Source organism: Cibotium barometz, chromosome 38 (genome assembly GCF_041138505.1).
Source record: "Cibotium barometz isolate CiBa-2024 chromosome 38, ASM4113850v1, whole genome shotgun sequence".
NCBI lineage: Eukaryota > Viridiplantae > Streptophyta > Polypodiopsida > Cyatheales > Cibotiaceae > Cibotium > Cibotium barometz.
In genome coordinates this window covers 43,083,554-43,110,078 of record NC_141083.1, presented here as the reverse complement: position 1 = coordinate 43,110,078, position 26,525 = coordinate 43,083,554, and the positions used below count along the sequence as shown (strand labels likewise).

The window sequence follows — 26,525 nt, the reverse complement described above, 5'->3', positions numbered from 1 at the left end:
GGACAAGGCGGGCTGCAGGCGCATCATGACAAATGAAGAAGCCCAGTCGGACAGCATTTATGCTCCTCATTGTATTCATTCATTCCTTTATGGAATGGGTCCTTAGGGTCCTTACAGTAAGACAGTTTTGGTGATGTTTCACCTTTTGTAAGAATATACTGAATTTCCAGCATATCTCCCTCTCTCTACTCTCCCCTCTGTTTGCGTTTTTGCATCAGCATGTTCTCAACGGTGTTTAGGGCTGAAAGAAGACCCCCAGAGCTTCCACGTGTTACACAATTGGTCCACGAGTGCTTTCTCATCTTGTATGTACATTGGACTGGTGTCCATGGCAGTTGTATATGCTGAGGATTGATGCCACTCATGTGATACTGTGGACTTGGCTTTCCGTTGGGACTTGTGCATGTGTACATGCCCGGAAATGCCTGGTGGATTGGTGTTCCATTGGGTCTGGTACCTCGTGTACTTGCCTGGAGCATGTCTATTTTGGTAGTCTCATCAACGGGGATTGTCCATACCAATGCTGCATTGCATAGCATCTTTATGTGCTTGCTTGCAATTGAAATTGCATGCTATTTTCATGCTTGCTTGACCAATGTGTAGTTCCGGGTAAGGGGACGCCCGCGCGTGAACCGTGCATGTGAAACTGTCTGCTGACATGGTTATGTGGCATGTGACAAGTGGTAAGTATTGGTCATAAACCTAGCCTTAGGAGTTAACACTAATTTATAAGTGAGTGTGTACAGACTTCATTAAGTTTTGGGCGACCAAAACTCACTTATAAATTATGACCAACCCGATGTTCACACACACTCATGTCCCGAGGTGGACAAAACCCAATGTCCACTGCCCAGACCTTATCTCCTTTTGTACGAAGGGAGTAACCAACCATGTGTTCTTTGTAGCTTGTTCCACAAAGCACCTGCCTGCCACCTAGAGTGGACAACTCACCACCTCACTCTTCCCTCTCTCTCTAGAAGAAGGCGCCTCCTTCATAAACCTAGCCTTAGGAGTTAACACTAATTTATAAGTGAGTGTGTAGCTTTTGGGCTATATTTTCAGCACTTTCTCCTTCCCAACTCCATATCCAAGCTTGCTAAGGTGTTTCCCAAGCTTCCAAGAGTGTTTCCGGGCTCTAATCACTCTCCTACACACTCCCAATGACTGAAATTCAGCAAAACAGCTCCCTTTCTTGCTGTAATTTCTGGTCTTTTTGCTAAAAACCCTGATTTCAGCCTCCTTTCTCAAGTTGAACGATAGGGGAAGCTTTCCCAGGGTTCCCTTCATCCTCTTGAAGACTTTTGTCGCAAAGAATTGCGACAAATAGAAGATTTCAACACTCCAAGCACTTCCATCGCGATGACTTTCGCTGTCATCGACTCTACTTGCAATTGGTAAGCTTTTATGCTTAAATATGGAAGCAAGTAAAAGGAAGGAGAAACCGGATTACAAGATCACATACCCTGTGTAGTGTTCTCTTGTCCTACGTACTCTCTTGCAGATTGTTGCTACCATGTGTTGGTGGAACAATAGAGAGCACATGGTAGGGAACATGGACACTTGAGAGGGTAGTGTGAGTTGCAAGTCTACACCGACAACCACTTGTTTGCAATATTGTATTCATATGCATTGGTATGGAAATCTGGTCAAAAATACCCATGACACTATGTACTTGATTCTCCCAAGATCAATATACTTTATTTGAGGAAGAGCCCGGCCGTTCCGGCTCATTGTGTGTCTCTTGTCAATTCAACAAATTACTTCTTGTATTGAGCATGTGTCCATCAAATCTTAGTGTATTTAAGTGTTCTACCAAGTTACACCAAGTTCTCTACCAAGTTACACCAGCCAAGTTACACCAGCCAACGTTTTCTTTTTTTTTTTCCAACCCTTTCTCCCTACAGTTTACTGCACATTTTTTGTAGCATCCCTAATCTTTTGTATTCTATCACTAGCCCAGACTAGAGGTAGCACCGTGCACTTAATCGATTAGCCTCTCTCTCCCTTCATTGTGCATCGGGTCGGCTCCCGGCTTCACCTGTGTGCCTTGATCTCCAAAAGGAGTACAATTCTACATCTTCTTTCACCTCACCTAGCATCTACGGAGGAGTGGGCAGCCCCCGAGTACTTACTTACAACCTTTCCGCTATAAATTCAAAAGAAGGATCCCATGGCTTCTACATTGATTGTCATCTCTTCATCTATTCCCGAACTTCCCAACCGACCGCGTAAGAATTGTGGGATGCCATTCAAAGGAGGTATCATAGAGAGAACTCTACTCAGAAGTTGACCTTGGAGAATCAGGTTGCCAGCCTGAAGATCTCCAATTCTGCCACCAGCATCATGGATTCAGTTTGTTACCATCCAAAAGCAATTGGTCTCTTTGGGGAGCAAGGCCACTGATGAAGACTTTGTTCATTGGATCCTCGCTAAATTCCCCGAAACTTGCTCATCTTTCTCTGATACTATTTCACTTCTTCCCTCTTCTCCTGATTTGCATACTGTTGTTGGCATGCTTCAAGATAGAGCTACGAGGAAGAAAACAAGCCAGGGTGCTTCGAGACCCTTCTTCAGGTCAAGGGCAAAGGCAAATGGTAGTCTAAGGGTTCCACCAGCAACAAAGTTGACTCTAAACCTGCTAACAATCCTGCTCATAAGGATCTTACTTGCCATTATTGTGGTCACAAAGGTCACATTCAACCTGACTGTCACAAGAAGATGAGAGAAGGTGGTTCTTCAAAGAAGCCCACCAAGCAAACCTCTCTGTCAACTAACCAGTCCCAAACTTCCTCTTCCACCAAGGAGACTGTCTTCATCGGCATTGAGAAGCTTCCCACGGACTCACATGTTCCTATCGCCTCACATCTTATGGATTGGGTGGTTGGCTGTGGGTGCGCTACTCACATGACTCGTGGCAAGTCCAATTTGCATGATGTTTGGTGATACTTCCAATCTTGAGGCCCCTAGTGTGGGTAACATGTGGCTTAACTCTTCTCCTAGTCAGCTTTCTACCATCTGAGATGTGCTTTATGTTCTCAAGCTCTCTAGCAATCTACTCTCACTGTTTCGGATTGCAAAGAAAGGCTACGGCGTGTACTCTGACAATTCAGATCTTGAGGTCACTGCCACCAGCACCTTGTAGATTCTTGCCATGGGTGTACAGGAAGGTGGTCTTTACAAGTTGAAGGACTTTGGTGGCTCTTTGAATGAGTCACAATCTCATTTTCTACAACTTCTTCAAAGCTATTATGCCTTGGTACTATGGTAGCTCAAGAGGATACAATGTTGTGGCATGCTCGCTAGGGGCACTTGAGCTATGCTTCTCTTCAACAACAATCTTCTCACCAGATGGTCGAAGGTCTTCTGAAGTTGAAACCCTCCCACTCCACTTGTGTGGCTTGTTTACATGGCAAGCAATACAGAGAGCCTTTCCCTCAAAAGGCTACTCATCAGCCTTCTCACATTCTTGAGCTTATCCATATGTACTTGTGTGGTCCCATGTGGACTACTAGTAACCTAGGGTGGTGCCAGGTACTTCATGCTTATTATTGATGATTTCTCACATAAAGCTTGGGTGTATCTCTTGGCAGAACGCTTTCAAGAGTGGGTGGCTCTGGTCAAGAATGCGACCACACAAAAGGTTCGACAAGTTTGTTTGGACAATGGAGGAGGATTCATCTCCAAAGCCTTCCACAACTTTTGTTCACATAAAGGTATTAGCCGTCAATTCTCCACACATAGCATGGTGTGGTTGAACGAAAAAACAGGATTGTTCAAGAGATGGCCCGTACCATGCTTTCTTCTTCCGATCTTCCTCCCTCTTTCTGGGGAGAAGCTGTGACCGATGTTGTCTACATCATCAATTGTTCTCCCACAAAGGTGGTTGCTAATATGATATCCGAGGAGGCTTTTACACGACAGAAACCTTTAGTTTCACATCTCAAGGTTTTCGGTTGTGATCCCAAATCCAAGAAGTGCAAATTCCTTGGTTATAGCTCGATGTCCTTAGTGATTTCCCACGATGCTCACTTTGTTGAACCCTTGTCTGATGATTCCCAGTCTCACCCCGAGCTTACCATAGAGGTTCCTCATCCTCCTACTTCTTCCTCTTCTTCCCCAGCACCCCCACCCCCCTCAGCTTCTCCACCCTAAGTTTCTCCACCCTCATCTTCTCAGCATGGGCTCACTCTTGTATGGAGACAACCAAAACCAATAAATCTTTTACCCACAAGGCATCTGTGCGATGGAGGATTGCCCCCAGGCTTCCCCGATGGCAGGAAGCCACTATTTGTGACTCTCGTCTCTTAGATGTTGATCTTCATTAGCTTGCTACTCCTCAGCAACACCTTTGACACGAACACAAAGCTTACATCAGTTTCGTCACTCCTGTAACCTCACCTTGATGAGTAAAATGGTGTAGTCATATGAGCCTACTACAGCTAAAGGGGCTCTTGCTCTTCCTGAGTGGTGGGCAACCATGGAGGTTGAGATTGATTCCATTGAAAGGAATGGTACATGGGCACTTGTAGACCGGCCTTTGCATAGGCAAGTCATTGCGGTCAAGTGGGTCTTTAAAACCAAGTTTCATGCCCATGGTTCTCTAGACAAACACAAAGACAAATTGGTTGCAAAGGGGTATTCTCAAATTGAGGATATTGACTATGAGGAAAGTTTTGCCCCTGCAACCAAATACACCACTATTTGCACAGTTCTTGCGCTGTCTGCTCATCCTCACTTAGATGTATGTCAAGTCCGCAGTTCTCAATGGCGACTTGCATGAGGTCTATGTTGAATAGCCTCCAGGTTTTCAGGTTCTTGGACACGAGGGTAAGGTGTACAAATTGCACAAAGCCCTTTATGGTTTGAAACAAGCATCCAAGGCATGGTATGATAAGATTGATGCACTCTTTCTTTCCCTTGGCTTCCAAAGGTGCTTTGTAGATAACAATCTCTATGTCTTTGCTCGGGATGCTTGGATCATTTGATTGTCTTATATGTTGATGTTTTGTTGATCACTGGCTCTCATCTTTGTTGGAAATAAGTGCACACTAGGTGTACTATTTCTAGTCTAGTTTCACTTAAGTCTTTGTGTCTTGAGTCTAGTGCCATGTGGCACCTCTACATTTATCCCATAAGTCAGTCTACTCAATCTTGTACTTCTCACCTATATATTGTAGGTGTCACATCAATGAAAGTATCAATCTTGTGTCTTGTCTACACTCATCTCAAGGTAACTCTTTGTATTTCATTTGCTCTTGTTTTATTTCTAGTTTTGCACTTGCTTTTATATTTCCTACATGGTATCAGAGCTAGGTTGCCTGCCATAGCTTCTCCCTAGCTGCGCTCAGCCTGTAGGACCAGCCGGTTCCACTCATCTCATAGCTGCGCCAACCTGAATCTGCTGTCCACCCTGCGCCGGCTCCATTTATCTCAAGGCTGCGCTGACCTGAATCTACTGTCCACCCTGCGCCGGCCTGATTTCAGTAGCTGCTGCATACTTCTGTTGCTTTCGTGAAGCTGCTACTGCTCTCTCACTTGGAGCTGCTGCTGCCCGCCATACTGTTGCAGCCCATCTTTGGCTGCCTTCTTCATCAACTCAAGGGTGTGTATCATCTCAAGGAAGCTGCAGATCGACTATCCTCCTAAACGAGCTATTTTTTTGCTGCATTCAGTTCTGCCATTGCTTCCTCTTGAAGAGTCTACAAGGTAATTGTGCATTGTCTCCATCAGTTTGCTGATTAGTCCTTTTTTATCTACAAACTGCTAGTTCCTCATGCTTCGATAGGCTGTCAAATGCTATGGCCTTGACAAGTGGTGAGAGAGCCGGCTTCTAAAAACAGTTTGGATCTCTTCTTTCATTCATTTCTGCAATCTTGTAAGGGAATAGACACTGCCCTTGCATTTTAGCAAGAGGTAAGACCTTCCCACATGGCCTCTTCTACTCATTCTCTCATGTCTATCGACAAATTCAATGGCTCCAACTTTCATACTTGGCAAATCAAAATCAAGTGCCATCTTATGAAAGAAGGTCTCTGGGACATTGTTCACCATGCTGCTCCCGAAGATTCCGACATTGAGCAAGTTATCACTTATGCTCCCACTGCTAAGAATGACAAAGCCTATGCTATCATCCTGCTCGGTCTTGGAGATGATTACATTCATCACATCTCCGACATACAGTCTGCTTCTCGAGCATGGATCACTTTGGATACCCTCTTTGGACCCCGCTCTAAAAATTCTAAGATTGCACTTATGATCTCATTCTTTGATCTATATATGCAGGAGGGAGCTACTATAGCCTCTCATGTCAATTATTTTCGCAGTCTTATGGTTCAGCTTGCTTCAGTGAAGTCCCCCATCTCCGAAGATATTGCTATTGCTGTGCTTCTCAAAAGCTTACCTGATACCTATGCTACTCTTGTCACTACCTTCAAGTATCACAATAATCCTACTCTTGAAGGTATCATCAATGCTCTCCAAGAGGAGGAAAGAACAAAACAACAAAAGGTAACTGACATTGCATTTTTAGCAAAGAAAGGAGGATCTAAGGTAAGAAAGCCTTGCACCCATTGTGGAAAAACTAATCATTTGGAGAAGGACTGCTTCAAGGCTCATCCATGCACCATTTGTGGCCGTGATAATCACCGGGAAAAGGACTGCTACTCTAAAACCTCTACATCAGCCCCTGCATCTGCCTCAGCACATGTTGCTGCAGCATCTACAACAGCAGATCTTGCTGTTCATTCCTCACATGATGAGGAATGGGCTTTCTGATTACTTCACCTTTCTTGTCTACCACTTTGACCACCGATGATGTAGGTCAAGGGGTTCTAGTGTCTTACTCATTATGCTTTTTGACCTCTCTCTTGTCCCTACCCAAGAGGCAGCGATTGCCCTTGAGGAGGGGTTGTCTTCAAGGTCCATCTGCTTGTCTACAGTCAGTCATCTGTCTATCTATCTGTTGTCTGTCTATCTATCTGTTGTCTGTCTAGTCTTGTCTGTCTATCTATCTGTTGTCTGTCTATCTGTCTATCAATCTGACTGTGTCTTGTTTTAGATCCATCTTGTCCCTACCCTTGTGGACCCATATGAGGATATCACTTGAGGAGGGGTGTCTCAGGATCTTCTTGTCTCTCATGTCTTGTCTCTCAGTCTATCAGTCTTTATGTCTATCTTCTAGTCTTGTTTTTTTTGTCTTCCTCCTAGTGTCCACTTAAGGAGGGTGTTGGAAATAAGTGCACACTAGGTGTACTATTTCTAGTCTAGTTTCACTTAAGTCTTTGTGTCTTGAGTCTAGTGCCATGTGGCACCTCTACATTTATCCCATAAGTCAGTCTACTCAATCTTGTACTTCTCACCTATATATTGTAGGTGTCACATCAATGAAAGTATCAATCTTGTGTCTTGTCTACACTCATCTCAAGGTAACTCTTTGTATTTCATTTGCTCTTGTTTTATTTCTAGTTTTGCACTTGCTTTTATATTTCCTACAATCTTGCCAAGATTGAACAGCTCCAGTCAAATTTAGCTCACTTTTGAGATGACTAATTTAGGACTTCTCCACTACTTTCTTGGTATGGAGGTCTATCAGAATCTTGATGGAATTTTCCTTAGCCAGTACAGATATCTACAACAACTCTTAGAGACATTTGGGATGACAGACTACCATCCTCTTTCCTGTCTGATGGATCCTAACTCCAAGCTAAGAAGATTCTACTCCCATCTTTGAGGACAGTACGCAGTGCCGGAGGCTTGTGGGTTCTCTTATTCACTTGACTTATACTAGGCGTGACATTTCTTACAGTGTTAGTGCTCTCAGACAATTCTCTTCCACTCCTCGACATTCCCACTGGTATGCCGCTCTTAGGGTTCTTCGATACTTATCTAGTACCTTCGAATATGGTCTCTCTTTCAAAGGAGACACTGAACTTGTTGGATAACTCTCATGCTAATTGGGTAAGTGACCAAGATACCACGCAGTCCACTTTTGGTTTATTGCTTCACTTCAGGTTCCAGCCTCATTTCTTGGCAATCCAAGAAGCAAGATACATTTCTTCTACTGAGGCTGAGAATCAGGTCTATTTGGATACTTGATGTGAGCTGTTATGGTTGATGCTGATGCTAAGTAATCTTGATGTTCTTTCGGACTCCTCTTCTCGCATGCTTAAAGACAACTAGAGTGCCTTGGCATTGGCTCGAACTTCATCTTTTCATGGTAGGATTAAACACACTAGAGTGCCTTGGCGTTGGCTCGATCTTCATCTTTTCATGGTAGGATCAAACATATTAAGGTCCATTTTCACTTTGTTCATGAGCTGGTCGTTGACGGCATCATTTCTCTGGAGTATTGTCCCTCTCAGGACAACCTAGCTGAAACCTCTTCCTCAAGATTCTATTAATCAGCTCCCGACCCGTATGGATGTCGGTCCACCGTGCTAGAGCTGAGAGGAGGTGTTGGACTGTGTTCATCTCCAGCATCTAAGGCAAAACCCAATGACACATGCTTTCACAAGACTAGGGTAAGCTCTTGTCATGAACATATATACATACATATATATGTACACAAACACTTACACTTTCATGAATATATATATATATATATATATATATATATATATATATATATGTATGTATGTATGTATGTATGTATGTATGTATGTATGTATGTAATTGCAACTTCTCATGTAGGTGTGCTAGCTTATTTGTCACGTCCTCCCTCTATTGTCACACCAGAATGCTCCTTGCTAAAGGGATGAAGGGATAGCTTTCAATGCCTAGAAAAAGATAAGAAGAGATGATGCTTGTGCTAGCTTGTTTGACACGTCCTCACTCCATTGTCACTCCTTGCTAAAGGGGTTAAGGGATAGCTTTCAATGCCTAGATGGAGTTAAGAAGAGATGATGCTCTCTCTTACAAAAAGCAAAGGAAGAAGGAGCTAATCAAAAAGGGAAGCCTACAATCAAACCAACTTAATGTTATTGTGTTTCAGCCTCCTAGAAACACATTCACAATAGATTACCTTAGCAAGCTACAACCGTCGTGTGGGGATCTTTCTAATGGTCGTAACCCTCAAGGTCTCCAAGCTCCACATCTATTTGGGGAGAAATTTTCGTCACTGTCTCCTACAAGCATTGTCACACCATCGCATTGGACTATAGGTCCATTTCTGCAGCATATTTATCTTATGTATTTTACTTAGTCGTGGTATTTTTTCCCACATTTTTAGGCACTTTTCCCAATCGTAGGTATTTTCACTAGTCGTGGGTTTCTTCTACTGGCCGACTTGGCTATTTGTGTTGTATATAAGAACAGGCTTTTTGCCATTTAATTCATTCATCATTTTGCTCAAGTGTTGGATCATTGTTGGCTGCTCCAAGTCTCTTGCCTGCTTCCGCTTGCTGCCTTTAACCATTCTCTCATGCTTGTTTCACGACAGCCATATGAGGATCTTGAGCCTTGGGAAAGGGCTGTAAATCAGCCATTACAGCATGATAATCAGCTCAATATGCATGTTGAAATTCAGCCAGTTGATCCTACAACGTTTGAGGATGTAGTTGGAGATTTAAGGACAGCCATACACAAAGCAAGGGCTGTCCCCAAATGGCTGTGCAGGACAGCCAACTGACAGCCCCAGTCTCTTGGAGGACTAGATTTGGTTGTCAAGGATATTACTCCTAGAACAAATAGTCCTTCACCACTTCTATGAAGTCCTTCCCAAAACCTGCCCTAAACATAGCTAAAAACCAAACCTTAGTCCTAAACCAAATCATGAGGTAGCAAGCTAGCTCACCTCCCAACCATAGTCACATGAAAACGCATTTCTGGAGTGAGAAACCCCGAAACGCAAGAAACGTTTCAGAAACTCCTGATTTTTTTGGTTTCACAAAAAAAAAAAGTTTCTCAAGGTTAAAAGTTCCTAATTTTCGGAACTTACAGCAATGCAAAATTATATTTAAAAAAATCCGAAACCTTGGCATTTCTTAGCCGAAGGCCAAAACGTTTTGCCTCGAAACGTCAAAAACCCCGAAACATTTCTGGTGACTATGCTCCCAACCACGATCAGCATCCATCAATCTACCCTGAGCCAAGGCTAGGGCTTCGTGCACAATCCCATAGGCCCGTGTCTAACTCCGGCATCCCATACCACCGAAGCTTGCCCATAGGCCTCGACACGCCAACCTACATACTTGCCATGTGCATGGCATGAGCATGTCTACTCTCCAAGCCAGAACTTTAGTGGTGGATCCGCACAACTATGTCTCATAATAACCCAAGCTCCCACTTATATAGTGAAATAAGCCATCGATAGCTAGGTTGCTATAAAAGGCCATTTAGCTTGTTTTATCAATCCAAGAACCCTAGCCAAGTATCTGCCTACTAATCCTTAATCCCAGGGGCCCATAACCTCATTGGATTAGGTCCCTAATCCACAGATTAGTATCCAAGTACTCCCACATGATGATCATTGTATCAGCCTCTACTTTCAGAGAGCTATGCTAATTGTACTTGTTTTGTTTTCCTTTTCCATGATGAGACATACCATGGATAGCATTGTATCACTTTGGTCTCATATACCCATTGGGTCTTTAGAAAACGTTTAATATAACTTTCTTTCTTTCTTCAAACATTTACTCTTAAATGAAATTAGGGAAGCACTTACTCAAACTTGTTGCCAACTCCCAAGTTGAGTCCTCCACTTAATCTTATATTCAAGGCTCAACTTGTTCCTAAGTTGCCATACCCTAAAATATTTTTCCCTTTCGGGTTCATGTGGAACATAGAACAAGTCCTCAACCTCGACAAGTTCTTGAAGGGTAGCACGGTTATCCTCAGCTCCTAGCATCTCTTTCAGTCAACTAACATGAAAGACTAGATTAACTTTCACATTTGGAGGCAACTCTAGTCTATAAGCAACCTCGCCAATCTTTTTCAAGATCCTATAAGGTCCACAGGTTCCAAGGGATAACTTCCCAACCTTCCCCGTCCGTAATGTCTCTAAACTCTTGGGCACTCTCAAATACATTAGCATTCCCTGGGTAAACTCCCTCGGTGTGAACATTGTCTATTAGCATAAAACCATGCACGATCTTATGCACTCTCGATAGCCTCTCGTGTAGTGACTAGTACTTCCTACAAGTTTGATAAGAAATATCTAGCCGCATCAATCTGAATACCCTTAAGTCCAACTATTATACTGGGAGATCTAGGTTGGTACTATTATACTGGGAGATCTAGGTTGGTATCCATACATCACCATGAACGGACTGCAACCAGTAGCCGCATGCTTAGTAGTGTTACAGGAAAACTCGACCATTGGGATGTATTTCTCCCAATCCTTTAGTCTCTTGGAGACGTATGCACGAAGCATATCCTTCAAAACCCGATTCACCCTCTGTTTGCCCATCTGACTGAGGATGATCAAAAGAACTCATACTCAGCATAGTCTCCAATCTCTAGAAAACTAGCTGCCAAAAATGTCCAAAAAAACTGAGTCCTTATCACTAACTATTTCAAAAAGCAATCCATACAACTTGAAAAGTTGCTCAACAAACTATAGCACCAATTCAATTGCCTCTTTCAATGTCACTTTTGCACGTAATAATCAAGCTATCTTTGTCAATCTGTCTACCACCACCCAGACAGCATCATGCCCTGTGCTGGTCCATGGCAAACCTACACTAAAGTCCATGGAAATACTCTCCTATTTACCTCGTGGGATCTCTAGAGAATTTAACATACCTCCAGTCCTAAGGCATTCAGCCTTATTCACTCGACATTGACGACACTTTATACACCTTCATCTTAGGCCAATAAAACATCTATTTTACTAAATCATAGGTCCGTTATACCCTTGGATAACCCGTTTTAGGAGAGTCACGACATTCATAGCAGATAAGTCCAATTTTGGCTTGATTGTAGCCCCCGAGAGAAATATTCTATTTTCAACAACAACAAGACGGGTATATTAATAGATCCCATTGTCAAGATCGCACAGAATACCTTATTTTAGACTCATTTCAAGTTGTGAATAATTCTCTATAAGCATTAGATCCAATCAGGTAAATCATATAAATACAGGGAGTCCCGGTTTCGAATACTCCCCCACGATTTCCGCGAGAGCTGGAGAAGCGTCGGAGAGTAAAGCACCGTATCCATCTCACAGCTCCCTACTAACGCTCAATAACAATATTCTTACGAATACAAGAATTACTACGCCCATTACCAATACTCCTCAATATTCGGCAGTTCTGGGATGCAGAGGTTGAAAGCCATCGCTCGGATGGACTCCCTAACTGGCGGGTTGCTTTTTCTTCCTCTGGCTACTAAGATGTTTCAGTTCGCCGGGTTGTCTCTTGTCTGCCCATGAATTCAGCAAGCAGTTCAGAAGGCCCCTGCTTGTCCATCATAATACCAACTAGCAGGTTGGTGAATCATTACCCTGATTGGATATTCCCATCACTTTGCCTGAGGTAACCGTACGGGCAACTATCTCTGCATACGGTATCCAGTACACAAACCTTCTCATGCCGGATCAGCAATCCATTCCGGATAAGGGACTAACCACCTGTTGCCACACTCACAAATGACATGACTCCTAAGTTTCGGTCTAAATCTATGGAGCTCCCTGCCTCGACCTGCTACCAATACCGACCAAAATGATTGTTAGTCTCAATAGCCCTAAGAGAATCATAAAGGTCAACTTTGATCTCGGTGAAGCTCAAAGAGTTCACCTCGCCAATTCTACTCAAGACATCCGCCACTCAATTCACACTTCCCTTCCAATACTTTATTTCCATATCAATGTCTTGCATGAACTCAGTCCACCGTGCCTTCCTCCCTAACAACTCAGATCTATCACATATATAATTAATCGACTCATGGTCAGTCAGCACAACAAACTTGATTCCATAAAGATAATGTCGCCAAGTTTTCAAAGCGTGTATAAACTGCATATAACTCTTTCTCCTGACTGTGCTATCTGACCTAGGTATTGTCAAGCTTCTTGTTACACAGATCAGCCACTTTGGAACAATGTCATGCCTATCGCGAAATCACTAGCATCTATCTCGAATACATGGTCTACTAGGATCTGGCAAAGTGAATACTGGTACTTCCTTCACCTTAAGCTTGAGAGCTTCAAAAGCCTCATCAAGCTTCTCATTTCCAAGAAATCCGGCTGTTGGACTTATGTCCTCTTCTTGGAAGGAGGTCTATGAAAGGTCAGTTAACTATGAATAATCCCTAACCAACTTCTTAAGAAAGATGGTGAATCCCAAAAACGCCCAAAGTTGCCTCACAGGCTGAGGAGCTAAAACCTTCTATATCCACTCAAGATCTATGCTCGTCCCATCTTGAGAGAGTTCTCTTTTGAAGAACTCACTCCTCGTATACTTGTGCTAGCTTGTTTCACACGTCCTCACTCCATTGTCACTCCTTGCTAAAGGGATTAAGGGATAGCTTTCAATGCCTAGATGGAGTTAAGAAGAGATGATGCTCTCTCTTACAAAAAGCAAAGGAAGAAGGAGCTAATCAAAAAGGGAAGCCTACAATCAAACCAACTTAATGTTATTGTGTTTCAGCCTCCTAGAAACACATTCACAATAGATTACCTTAGCAAGCTACGACCGTCGTGTGGGGATCTTTCTAATGGTCGTAACCCTCAAGGTCTCCAAGCTCCACATCTATTTGGGGAGAAATTTTCGTCACTGTCTCCTACAAGCATTGTCACACCATCGCATTGGACGATAGGTCCATTTATGCAGCATATTTATCTTATGTATTTTACTTAGTCGTGGTATTTTTTCCCACATTTTTAGGCACTTTTCCCAATCGTAGGTATTTTCACTAGTCGTGGGTTTCTTCTACTGGCCGACTTGGCTATTTGTGTTGTATATAAGAACAGGCTTTTTGCCATTTAATTCATTCATCATTTTGCTCAAGTGTTGGATCATTGTTGGCTGCTCCAAGTCTCTTGCCTGCTTCCGCTTGCTGCCTTTAACCATTCTCTCATGCTTGTTTCACGACAGCCATATGAGGATCTTGAGCCTTGGGAAAGGGCTGTAAATCAGCCATTACAGCATGATAATCAGCTCAATATGCATGTTGAAATTCAGCCAGTTGATCCTACAACGTTTGAGGATGTAGTTGGAGATTTAAGGACAGCCATACACAAAGCAAGGGCTGTCCCCAAATGGCTGTGCAGGACAGCCAACTGACAGCCCCAGTCTCTTGGAGGACTAGATTTGGTTGTCAAGGATATTACTCCTAGAACAAATAGTCTAGTTTGATAAGAAATATCTAGCCGCATCAATCTGAATACCCTTAAGTCCAACTATTATACTGGGAGATCTAGATTGGTACTATTATACTGGGAGATCTAGGTTGGTATCCATACATCACCATGAACGGACTGCAATCAGTAGCCGCATGCTTAGTAGTGTTAGAGGAAAACTCAACCATTGGGATGTATTTCTCCCAATCCTTTAGTCTCTTGGAGACGTATGCACGAAGCATATCCAAAACCCGATTCACCCTCTGTTTGCCCATCTGACTGAGGATGATCAAAAGAACTCATACTCAGCATAGTCTCCAATCTCTAGAAAACTAGCTGCCAAAAATGTCCAAAAAAACTGAGTCCTTATCACTAACTATTTCAAAAAGCAATCCATACAACTTGAAAAGTTGCTCAACAAACTATAGCACCAATTCAATTGCCTCTTTCAATGTCACTTTTGCACGTAAAAATCAAGCTATCTTTGTCAATCTGTCTACCACCACCCAGACAGCATCATGCCCTGTGCTGGTCCATGGCAAACCTACACTAAAGTCCATGGAAATACTCTCCTATTTACCTCGTGGGATCTCTAGAGAATTTAACATACCTCCAGTCCTAAGGCATTCAGCCTTATTCACTCGACATTGACGACACTTTATACACCTTCATCTTAGGCCAATAAAACATCTATTTTACTAAATCATAGGTCCGTTATACCCTTGGATAACCCGTTTTAGGAGAGTCACGACATTCATAGCAGATAAGTCCAATTTTGGCTTGATTGTAGCCCCCGAGAGAAATATTCTATTTTCAACAACAACGAGACGGGTATATTAATAGATCCCATTGTCAAGATCGCACAGAATACCTTATTTTAGACTCATTTCAAGTTGTGAATAATTCTCTATAAGCATTAGATCCAATCAGGTAAATCATATAAATACAGGGAGTCCCGGTTTCGAATACTCCCCCACGATTTCCGCGAGAGCTGGAGAAGCGTCGGAGAGTAAAGCACCGTATCCATCTCACAGCTCCCTACTAACGCTCCATAACAATATTCTTACGAATACAAGAATTACTACGCCCATTACCAATACTCCTCAATATTCGGCAGTTCTGGGATGCAGAGGTTGAAAGCCATCGCTCGGACGGACTCCCTAACTGGCGGGTTGCTTTTTCTTCCTCTGGCTACTAAGATGTTTCAGTTCGCCGGGTTGTCTCTTGTCTGCCCATGAATTCAGCAAGCAGTTCAGAAGGCCCCTGCTTGTCCATCATAATACCAACTAGCAGGTTGGTGATTCATTAACCTGATTGGATATTCCCATCACTTTGCCTGAGGTAACCGTACGGGCAACTATCTCTGCATACGGTATCCAGTACACAAACCTTCTCATGCCGGATCAGCAATCCATTCCGGATAAGGGACTAACCACCTGTTGCCACACTCACAAATGGCATGACTCCTAAGTTTCGGTCTAAATCTATGGAGCTCCCTGCCTCGACCTGCTACCAATACCGACCAAAATGATTGTTAGTCTCAATAGCCCTGAGAGAATCATAAAGGTCAACTTTGATCTCGGTGAAGCTCAAAGAGTTCACCTCGCCAATTCTACTCAAGACATCCGCCACTCAATTCACACTTCCCTTCCAATACTTTATTTCCATATCAATGTCTTGCATGAACTCAGTCCACCGTGCCTTCCTCCCTAACAACTCAGATCTATCACATATATACTTAATCAACTCATGGTCAGTCAGCACAACAAACTTGATTCCATAAAGATAATGTCGCCAAGTTTTCAAAGCGTGTATAAACTGCATATAACTCTTTCTCCTGACTGTGCTATCTGACCTAGGTATTGTCAAGCTTCTTGTTACACAGATCAGCCACTTTGGAACAATGTCATGCCTATCGCGAAATCACGAGCATCTATCTCGAATACATGGTCTACTAGGATCTGGCAAGGTCAATACTGGTACTTCCTTCACCTTAAGCTTGAGAGCTTCAAAAGCCTCATCAAGCTTCTCATTTCCAAGAAATCCGGCTGTTGGACTTACGTCCTCTTCTTGGAAGGAGGTCTATGAAAGGTCAGTTAACTATGAATAATCCCTAACCAACTTCTTAAGAAAGATGGTGAATCCCAAAAACGCCCAAAGTTGCCTCACAGGCTGAGGAGCTAAAACCTTCTATATCCACTCAAGATCTATGCTCGTCCCATCTTGAGAGAGTTCTCTTTTGAAGAACTCACTCCTCGTATACTTGTGCTAGCTTGTTTCACACGTCCTCACTCCATTGTCACTCCTTGCTAAAGGGATTAAGGGATAGCTTTCAATGCCTAGATGGAGTTAAGAAGAGATGATGCTCTCTCTTACAAAAAGCAAAGGAAGAAGGAGCTAATCAAAAAGGGAAGCCTACAATCAAACCAACTTAATGTTATTGTGTTTCAGCCTCCTAGAAACACATTCACAATAGATTACCTTAGCAAGCTACGACCGTCGTGTGGGGATCTTTCTAATGGTCGTAACCCTCAAGGTCTCCAAGCTCCACATCTATTTGGGGAGAAATTTTCGTCACTGTCTCCTACAAGCATTGTCACACCATCGCATTGGACGATAGGTCCATTTATGCAGCATATTTATCTTATGTATTTTACTTAGTCGTGGTATTTTTTCCCACATTTTTAGGCACTTTTCCCAATCGTAGGTATTTTCACTAGTCGTGGGTTTCTTCTACTGGCCGACTTGGCTATTTGTGTTGTATATAAGAACAGGCTTTTTGCCATTTAATTCATTCATCATTTTGCTCAAGTGTTGGATCATTGTTGGCTGCTCCAAGTCTCTTGCCTGCTTCCGCTTGCTGCCTTTAACCATTCTCTCATGCTTGTTTCACGACAGCCATATGAGGATCTTGAGCCTTGGGAAAGGGCTGTAAATCAGCCATTACAGCATGATAATCAGCTCAATATGCATGTTGAAATTCAGCCAGTTGATCCTACAACGTTTGAGGATGTAGTTGGAGATTTAAGGACAGCCATACACAAAGCAAGGGCTGTCCCCAAATGGCTGTGCAGGACAGCCAACTGACAGCCCCAGTCTCTTGGAGGACTAGATTTGGTTGTCAAGGATATTACTCCTAGAACAAATAGTCCTTCACCACTTCTATGAAGTCCTTCCCAAAACCTGCCCTAAACATAGCTAAAAACCAAACCTTAGTCCTAAACCAAATCATGAGGTAGCAAGCTAGCTCACCTCCCAACCATCATCACATGAAAACGCATTTCTGGAGTGAGAAACCCCGAAACGCAAGAAACGTTTCAGAAACTCCTGATTTTTTTGGTTTCACAAAAAAAAAAAGTTTCTCAAGGTTAAAAGTTCCTAATTTTCGGAACTTACAGCAATGCAAAATTATATTTAAAAAAATCCGAAACCTTGGCATTTCTTAGCCGAAGGCCAAAACGTTTTGCCTCGAAACGTCAAAAACCCCGAAACATTTCTGGTGACTATGCTCCCAACCACGATCAGCATCCATCAATCTACCCTGAGCCAAGGCTAGGGCTTCGTGCACAATCCCATAGGCCCGTGTCTAACTCTGGCATCCCATACCACCGAAGCTTGCCCATAGGCCTCGACACGCCAACCTACATACTTGCCATGTGCATGGCATGAGCATGTCTACTCTCCAAGCCAGAACTTTAGTGGTGGATCCGCACAACTATGTCTCATAATAACCCAAGCTCCCACTTATATAGTGAAATAAGCCATCGATAGCTAGGTTGCTATAAAAGGCCATTTAGCTTGTTTTATCAATCCAAGAACCCTAGCCAAGTATCTGCCTACTAATCCTTAATCCCAGGGGCCCATAACCTCATTGGATTAGGTCCCTAATCCACAGATTAGTATCCAAGTACTCCCACATGATGATCATTGTATCAGCCTCTACTTTCAGAGAGCTATGCTAATTGTACTTGTTTTGTTTTCCTTTTCCATGATGAGACATACCATGGATAGCATTGTATCACTTTGGTCTCATATACCCATTGGGTCTTTAGAAAACGTTTAATATAACTTTCTTTCTTTCTTCAAACATTTACTCTTAAATGAAATTAGGGAAGCACTTACTCAAACTTGTTGCCAACTCCCAAGTTGAGTCCTCCACTTAATCTTATATTCAAGGCTCAACTTGTTCCTAAGTTGCCATACCCTAAAATATTTTTCCCTTTCGGGTTCATGTGGAACATAGAACAAGTCCTCAACCTCGACAAGTTCTTGAAGGGTAGCACGGTTATCCTCAGCTCCTAGCATCTCTTTCAGTCAACTAACATGAAAGACTAGATTAACTTTCACATTTGGAGGCAACTCTAGTCTATAAGCAACCTCGCCAATCTTTTTCAAGATCCTATAAGGTCCACAGGTTCCAAGGGATAACTTCCCAACCTTCCCCGTCCGTAATGTCTCTAAACTCTTGGGCACTCTCAAATACATTAGCATTCCCTGGGTAAACTCCCTCGGTGTGAACATTGTCTATTAGCATAAAACCATGCACGATCTTATGCACTCTCGATAGCCTCTCGTGTAGTGACTAGTACTTCCTACAAGTTTGATAAGAAATATCTAGCCGCATCAATCTGAATACCCTTAAGTCCAACTATTATACTGGGAGATCTAGGTTGGTACTATTATACTGGGAGATCTAGGTTGGTATCCATACATCACCATGAACGGACTGCAACCAGTAGCCGCATGCTTAGTAGTGTTAAAGGAAAACTCGACCATTGGGATGTATTTCTCCCAATCCTTTAGTCTCTTGGAGACGTATGCACGAAGCATATCCTTCAAAACCCGATTCACCCTCTGTTTGCCCATCTGACTGAGGATGATCAAAAGAACTCATACTCAGCATAGTCTCCAATCTCTAGAAAACTAGCTGCCAAAAATGTCCAAAAAAACTGAGTCCTTATCACTAACTATTTCAAAAAGCAATCCATACAACTTGAAAAGTTGCTCAACAAACTATAGCACCAATTCAATTGCCTCTTTCAATGTCACTTTTGCACGTAATAATCAAGCTATCTTTGTCAATCTGTCTACCACCACCCAGACAGCATCATGCCCTGTGCTGGTCCATGGCAAACCTACACTAAAGTCCATGGAAATACTCTCCTATTTACCTCGTGGGATCTCTAGAGAATTTAACATACCTCCAGTCCTAAGGCATTCAGCCTTATTCACTCGACATTGACGACACTTTATACACCTTCATCTTAGGCCAATAAAACATCTATTTTACTAAATCATAGGTCCGTTATACCCTTGGATAACCCGTTTTAGGAGAGTCACGACATTCATAGCAGATAAGTCCAATTTTGGCTTGATTGTAGCCCCCGAGAGAAATATTCTATTTTCAACAACAACGAGACGGGTATATTAATACATCCCATTGTCAAGATCACACAGAATACCTTATTTTAGACTCATTTCAAGTTGTGAATAATTCTCTATAAGCATTAGATCCAATCAGATAAATCATATAAATACAGGGAGTCCCGGCTTCGAATACTCCCCCACGATTTCCGCGAGAGCTGGAGAAGTGTCGGAGAGTAAAGCACCGTATCCATCTCACAGCTCCCTACTAACGCTCAATAACAATATTCTTACGAATACAAGAATTACTACGCCCATTACCAATACTCCTCAATATTGGGCAGTTCTGGGATGCAGAGGTTGAAAGCCATCGCTCGGATGGACTCCCTAACTGGCGGGTTGCTTTTTCTTCCTCTGGCTACTAAGATGTTTCAGTTCGCCGGGTTGTCTCTTGTCTGCCCATGAATTCAGCAAGCAGTTCAGAAGGCCCCTGCTTGTCCATCATAATACCAACTAGCAGGTTGGTGAATCATTACCCTGATTGGATATTCCCATCACTTTGCCTGAGGTAACCGTACGGGCAACTATCTCTGCATACGGTATCCAGTACACAAACCTTCTCATGCCGGATCAGCAATCCATTCCGGATAAGGGACTAACCACCTGTTGCCACACTCACAAATGGCATGACTCCTAAGTTTCGGTCTAAATCTATGGAGCTCCCTGCCTCGACCTGCTACCAATACCGACCAAAATGATTGTTAGTCTCAATAGCCCTGAAAGAGTCATAAAGGTCAACTTTGATCTCGGTGAAGCTCAAAGAGTTCACCTCGCCAATTCTACTCAAGACATCCGCCACTCAATTCACACTTCCCTTCCAATACTTTATTTCCATATCAATGTCTTGCATGAACTCAGTCCACCGTGCCTTCCTCCCTAACAACTCAGATCTATCACATATATACTTAATCGACTCATGGTCAGTCAGCACAACAAACTTGATTCCATAAAGATAATGTTGCCAAGTTTTCAAAGCGTGTATAAACTACATATAACTCTTTCTCCTGACTGTGCTATCTGACCTAGGTATTGTCAAGCTTCTTGTTACACAGATCAGCCACTTTGGAACAATGTCATGCCTATCGCGAAATCACTAGCATCTATCTCGAATACATGGTCTACTAGGATCTGGCAAGGTCAATACTGGTACTTTCTTCACCTTAAGCTTGAGAGCTCCAAAAGCCTCATCAAGCTTCTCATTTCCAAGAGATCCGGCTGTTGGACTTACGTCCTCTTCTTCGAAGGAGGTCTATGAAAGGTCAGTTAACTATGAATAATCCCTCACCAACTTCTTAAGAAAGATGGTGAATCCCAAAAACGCCCAAAGTTGCCTCACAGGCTGAGGAGCTAAAACCTTCTATATCCACTCAAGATCTATGCTCGTCCCATCTTGAGAGAGTTCTCTTATGAAGAACTCACTCCTCGTATACTTGGCATACAACTTCTCCCGCCTCAAAATCGTCAAGACAATCTGGAGATGTTCAACATGCTCCTTCAAAGTATGACTTTATATCAAGATATTATCTAGAAACACTATGAATTTCCCTAAATAATCTATAAAGAGATCATCCATCATCTGCTGGAAAGTAGCAGAAGCATTCGGGTGATCCGAAAAGGTCACATGAGAAACTCATATGGCTATACCGCATGCGGAATCCCATCTTAAAGACATCTTCCTTGGCTATCCGTATCTCTGGTGATAACCAGTAGGAAGGTCAATCTTCGTAAAATAGGAAGCTCCTATGTGCTGCCACAAGGCAGACCAGGCTGACCAGCATACAGCTGCTGCTGCTCATTAGGAGCTGGCCACAGCTCACCAACAGCTGAAAAGAGGTGGCCTTCATGGGCTTCAAAAAGACCCCTCCCTCTCCCGTTTCAAGCCTCCACTTCTCCAACAACAGCCCTTCTCTCCTTTCTTGTTACTCTCATCTTCTAGCAGATTTCAACAGCCATCTCAGCCCTCTACCTTGCTAGGGCACACAGGTGCAGGAAAATCTCCATCAATTGTAAGCATTCCAAAAAAAAAAATTCTCACATTTTCTTTTATAGTGCAAATGCCTTTCTAAGCCTTGTGTGCAAAAAATTTGAGAGTATTGTGTAGTGGACACCACAGTCCCCTCTTTTCCTACAAGGTAAAGGTTTAAGGAGTGTCCCCAAAGGTCATAAGTGAATTGGACATAAATTATTATGTAATGAGTAGTAAGAAGCAACCTTAAGTTTAAGGATGCTCATCCAATGTCAGTATAGGTGGAGTAAAGGCTCATTATTTGAGGTTCCCACAAACCACAACACACAGGACCAAGACACAAACAAGCGTCGGCTTTGCTGTAGCTATATAGCTGGACAGTGGAACCTTGGTATGGCAGCACATCAGGGAATGGCGGTGTAGGTCTAGCCTTGGGCGCAAGGGTACTTCTCTTGGGATCTTTGACTTGGTTGTGAACTAGCCACCTCTTCCACTAAGGCTCTTCATACTGTTTGTGTTGAATTTGCATGTAAGCAAGCTGAGAGATCAGAGTACAACAATTTAGATATGGGGCCTTCCAACTCTAACTTTGCCCATTTCACTTTGATTGTGCATTTGCATTTTGATCCCTATCATGAATAAATTTTTCATTCAACTTTTTTATGGTCAAAAAGCTTATAATATAATACTAGAAAAGAGCATGAAAACCAGCATGATAGATACTCAAAGAGACAGGCAACAAAACACATAATGACCCTTGAATGTATTCAGGGCCAGCAACAAAAGTAGAGACAGAAAAAAAAATGCTTCAAATGATGCCACTAACCTCCTCATTAAAACTCTCCCCTGAAGATACCGCCTCTGTCCACATCATTTTGAAAAGGAAAAAAGGTTCAAAACTGTCCACTTTACAACTTTTTGAAATGAAACAACTACTAGTGTGTGCTACTAAATACACAAAGGTACTCAATATGTTGGCAGTAAATTGCACGCACAAAACACTACTTAAGTGAATGCACACTACTGACCTATGCCCTGATCCACGACTTGATTTGGCTTCCTAAGCTGCCTAACCTGCCCATTCAACTGCCCAGCCTGCCCGGACTGTCCAGATGAGCTCTGCACTGTCTTGACAGGATGCCTTACTGTCCTAACTTGAGAACCTACCTCTTGCATAATCTAGACTGATGCCGCATGCCCGGACTTGGCCTAATAAGCTACCAAACATCTGTGCACGCCTCAACTCCAAGTGTGTTACAAAATTGTATGGGGCTCACACGCAGAGAACTGCCTAGACTTACCCAAGCCTACTTGATGGTGACTGGCCTCACATGTCCCTGAACTAGGGCTCACAATGAGGCACAGTGCTCATCACTAACCCAAAGTTCACACATAATCAGAATTTGTATGTCCATGTGGCACCCACGTGTGGGTGCATGACTAGTCAATAGCATGTGTTGCAAGTGTAATACATATTCTTTCTCTAAGAGTGAACTGCTATCACATGCATCAGGCCCTAGATGCATATGCCATGACTATTGAGGCCACGTACATTGTGGATTATGACATTATTTTTCAAGCTGATAAGGCCTAGCCAACCTTAGTCCGACCTTGGCATGTCTTTCCTATAAAAAGGATGTTTGGACCCCCATCTGTAACATGCGGAAGCTTACAAACAGGATTATACTTTGATAAGGAATATTCAGCACCTTGGTTCTTGACGATTGCACAATATAGCCGAGATAAGAGTGCAAGAGAGATGGAGAGAGAGAGAGAGAGAGAGAGAGAGAGAGAGAGAAATGAAATGAAATGAAATGATATATTAACGTCTCTAAGAGGCCATAGTGGCCTATGAGACCAAAACTGAGAGTACATCTGAAGTTGGTGTCTCATCAAAGGGAACAACTAAATGAGACTAAAAAGTACAATAAACTGATTGTCCTACAGTTATAAGAACAAAACTGTAAGACTCGGAGATGATACTGAAAATACTGGAAAATACTGAAAAATGTATATCAGGTAGATCCATGTATGCTGATCAGTTGAAGTGTTGCCCCCTCCTTAGATCAAGTATCTCCGCCATGGGGCTGTCTAGAATGGAGAGGCCATAGAAGCGAGGTAGGCGCCTCCGATGCCAAGTAATAATGGCTCTGATCTGGCGACGATGAGGATGCCGTGGGCGTGGCCAACGAGCACGACATAAGATAACTGCTCTATCAGTGGTGACTCCCTGGGAGCGTGGTCAATGGCCTTCAGTGGTGACTCCCTGGGAGCGTGGTCAATGGCCTGATGGCCCAATGGAGGAGGTATCAGGAGGTGTGTGGGCTGGGTTGCTGGTGCTGGTGCCGAAGAAATCTGTCAGGGTCCTCTGTCTAGGTACATCATGGCTCAGCCTCTTGTCTGCCAAGAGAGTCTCTCTGTGTCTCCTGAGCTCAAGTAGAAACAATCCCAGGCATCTCTGATCTTCAAACTCCATGACCCTGCGTAACGGCCCAAAACCCTCTCGAAAGTGGCAGTGATATCTCCCTCGGATCTCATAATAGATTGTACATCAGCAAATGTAGTGTTCCTCTGTCTCTACCTCCTGGTAGCATAGCTGACAAATGCGGTCATCCACGATCTGATGCACATATCGCCTTGTCTCAATCTGCAGCTGGTTTGATGAGGTCCGGATCTGTCCAATGGCACAACGTATCCCATGTGATAGGTGTACATCCATGTACGTCGAGCGGGTGATAAAATCATCCGGTGAGAGGTGTAGAAAATGGCTCTTGTAATGAGCCATTTTCGTGCCCAATGGCTCAAGGGGGCTAGTCCATGTCCTCTCTGTGTCCACTCTGATGATATCCATCCAGATCACGCGGTTTTGCTCTGAGCGTCAATCTTTGAAAACACCTTAGCTCCATTCAGCCTTAATATGTAGTCAATCCAAGGAATTGGAAACTTGCTCTTTATCATTAGCGTGTTAAGCGCCCAATAATCTATGCAAAGTCGAGAGGACTGCTCAGTTCAGAATGCGGTTTTGGGGATGTCCCATCCACAATTCGTACCTGATGGTACCCACTTTTGAGGTCAATCTTTGAAAACACCTTAGCTTCATTCAAACTCTCTAATATGTAGTCAATCCAAGGAATTGGGAACTTCATCTTGATCATCAGCTTGTTGAGCGCCCGATAATCTATGCAAAGTCGAGAGAATCCATCCTTCTTTTTCACAAAAAGAATCGGGACTGCAAACGAAGACACACTAGAGCATATGAAACCAGATTGCAACAACTCATAGAGTTGACGGTCCAACTCTGTCTCCATGGCCTTGCTCAAGCGATATGGGAACTTTCTCAGGGATTCACAACCTGGGAGGAGTTCGATTTTGTCGTCCTCTAGTCTAGATGGGGGAAGCTTAGGAGGCAGGTGTCCCAAAGAAAGATCTTCTGGAACCATTCATAGAGAGCCTTGTACTTCTCAGAAGCACTAGTAACTGTCTGGGTGGTCTGAACATAGATCACCGCACATTGTGCACCTTTCTGAATCTCTGGTTTAGCCTGGATATGGCTAATGACTAGAATGTGAGGTATCCCTGGCTCACATTTAATGATCACGGGAGCCTTGGACACATTTCGAGTAATCTGGAACGTGTACGACTCCTAGTCAACATCTGGGGTGAACTTGTGAAACCACTAGATCCCTATGATGATGTCTACACCAACAAGAAAGGGACAGCCATGAAATCGCGCACAAATTATGTGCCCTAGATGACTAATTTAGCACGACGAGCTTCAAACTTGATTCTCGTTGTCATGCATGTGCTAAATCCCTCCTCTACTGAGGTCCACGAGAACCAAGCTCACCGACCGGTCTGTTCTATAGCCACGTCCTCTGTACTGCCGCTGTCAAACAGGACAACAACTCTCTGACCACTTATGTAGCCAAATGTCTTGGGCAACTCATTTCGCACATACTCCTGGTCGTGTTTGCCCTTCTGTTTATCTTCGAGCTCCCAGCAGACAATGGCACCAATTGTAAGAGTGGGAGCTGGAGGACTAGTGACAACCCGGGGGTCGGTGTGGGAGACTCGCCCGCCACAGAAGTTGTCAAGGCCAGGATGGTGGTCTGTGAAGGAATCTTATTAGGGCATGCCTTAAAAGTATGTTCTTTTGTAAGACAAAAGAAACATCACCCCCCTTTATATTGTTCGTGTTAGCACTTCCATCCCCAGTTTCTGTTCTTTTATGGTGCCCATTTGGTCCCCTTTGGTATGGCCCTTGCTTGTGGGCTGGCCACCCCTTTTTTACTATTTTTCTGGGGTTTTTCCCAGCCATTCTGGCATTTTTCCAGTCGGCCATGTCCAACAGCTCCAGTCGGCCATGTCCAACAGCTCCAGTCGGCCTGTTTATGAGCTCCAGTCAGCCAGCACTTCCCCACTATAAATAGTGGGTGCTGGCCTCTCATTTCCCAATTCAGTCTTGTACATATTTTGCTCCCTCACTTATGAGACTAATAGTGTCTCTTGCTTGGGACTGTTTTGGTTCAGTATATTCAGCATAGTTTGCTCCATATCTCTCTCTCTCTTGCGCACATTCTAGTGCCACTCTGCTTCCGCTCTGTGCACTCTTTCATGGTATCATCGCTCCCGGTTTAGCAACCTTTCTGCTGCCCCAGATTTAGCCCTGTTTTCAGCACCTACTCCTCTGCGTTTTCTTCCAGATTCATAGCTTTTGCTGCTGCGTTTTCTGGACAGCACCCTGCTGGTCGCTTTTCCTTCAGATTGGCTTAACCAATTCAGCCATCTGGCTCTTGTTGATCAGCGTTTCATTGCCCACTTGGAGATTGGACTGCAGGCGGCCTATTTTCTACACGACAGCAC

At 43.4% G+C, this 26,525-nt stretch overlaps 1 protein-coding gene across 4 annotated transcripts in view; it reads right to left on the bottom strand.

The window, feature by feature from the left end:
• Positions 1 to 26,525, bottom strand: part of MIA40 (Cox19-like CHCH family protein) — a 74,375-nt gene that overhangs the window by 28,099 nt on the left and 19,751 nt on the right. The window contains exon 2 of one of the 4 annotated variants that reach the window (XM_086777808.1): positions 22,489 to 22,523. The exons of the other annotated variants lie outside the window; for them this stretch is intronic. Coding sequence (XP_086633934.1) covers positions 22,489 to 22,523 — 35 coding nt within the window. The remainder of the gene's footprint in view (positions 1 to 22,488; positions 22,524 to 26,525) is intronic. 4 annotated transcript variants of the gene reach the window in all.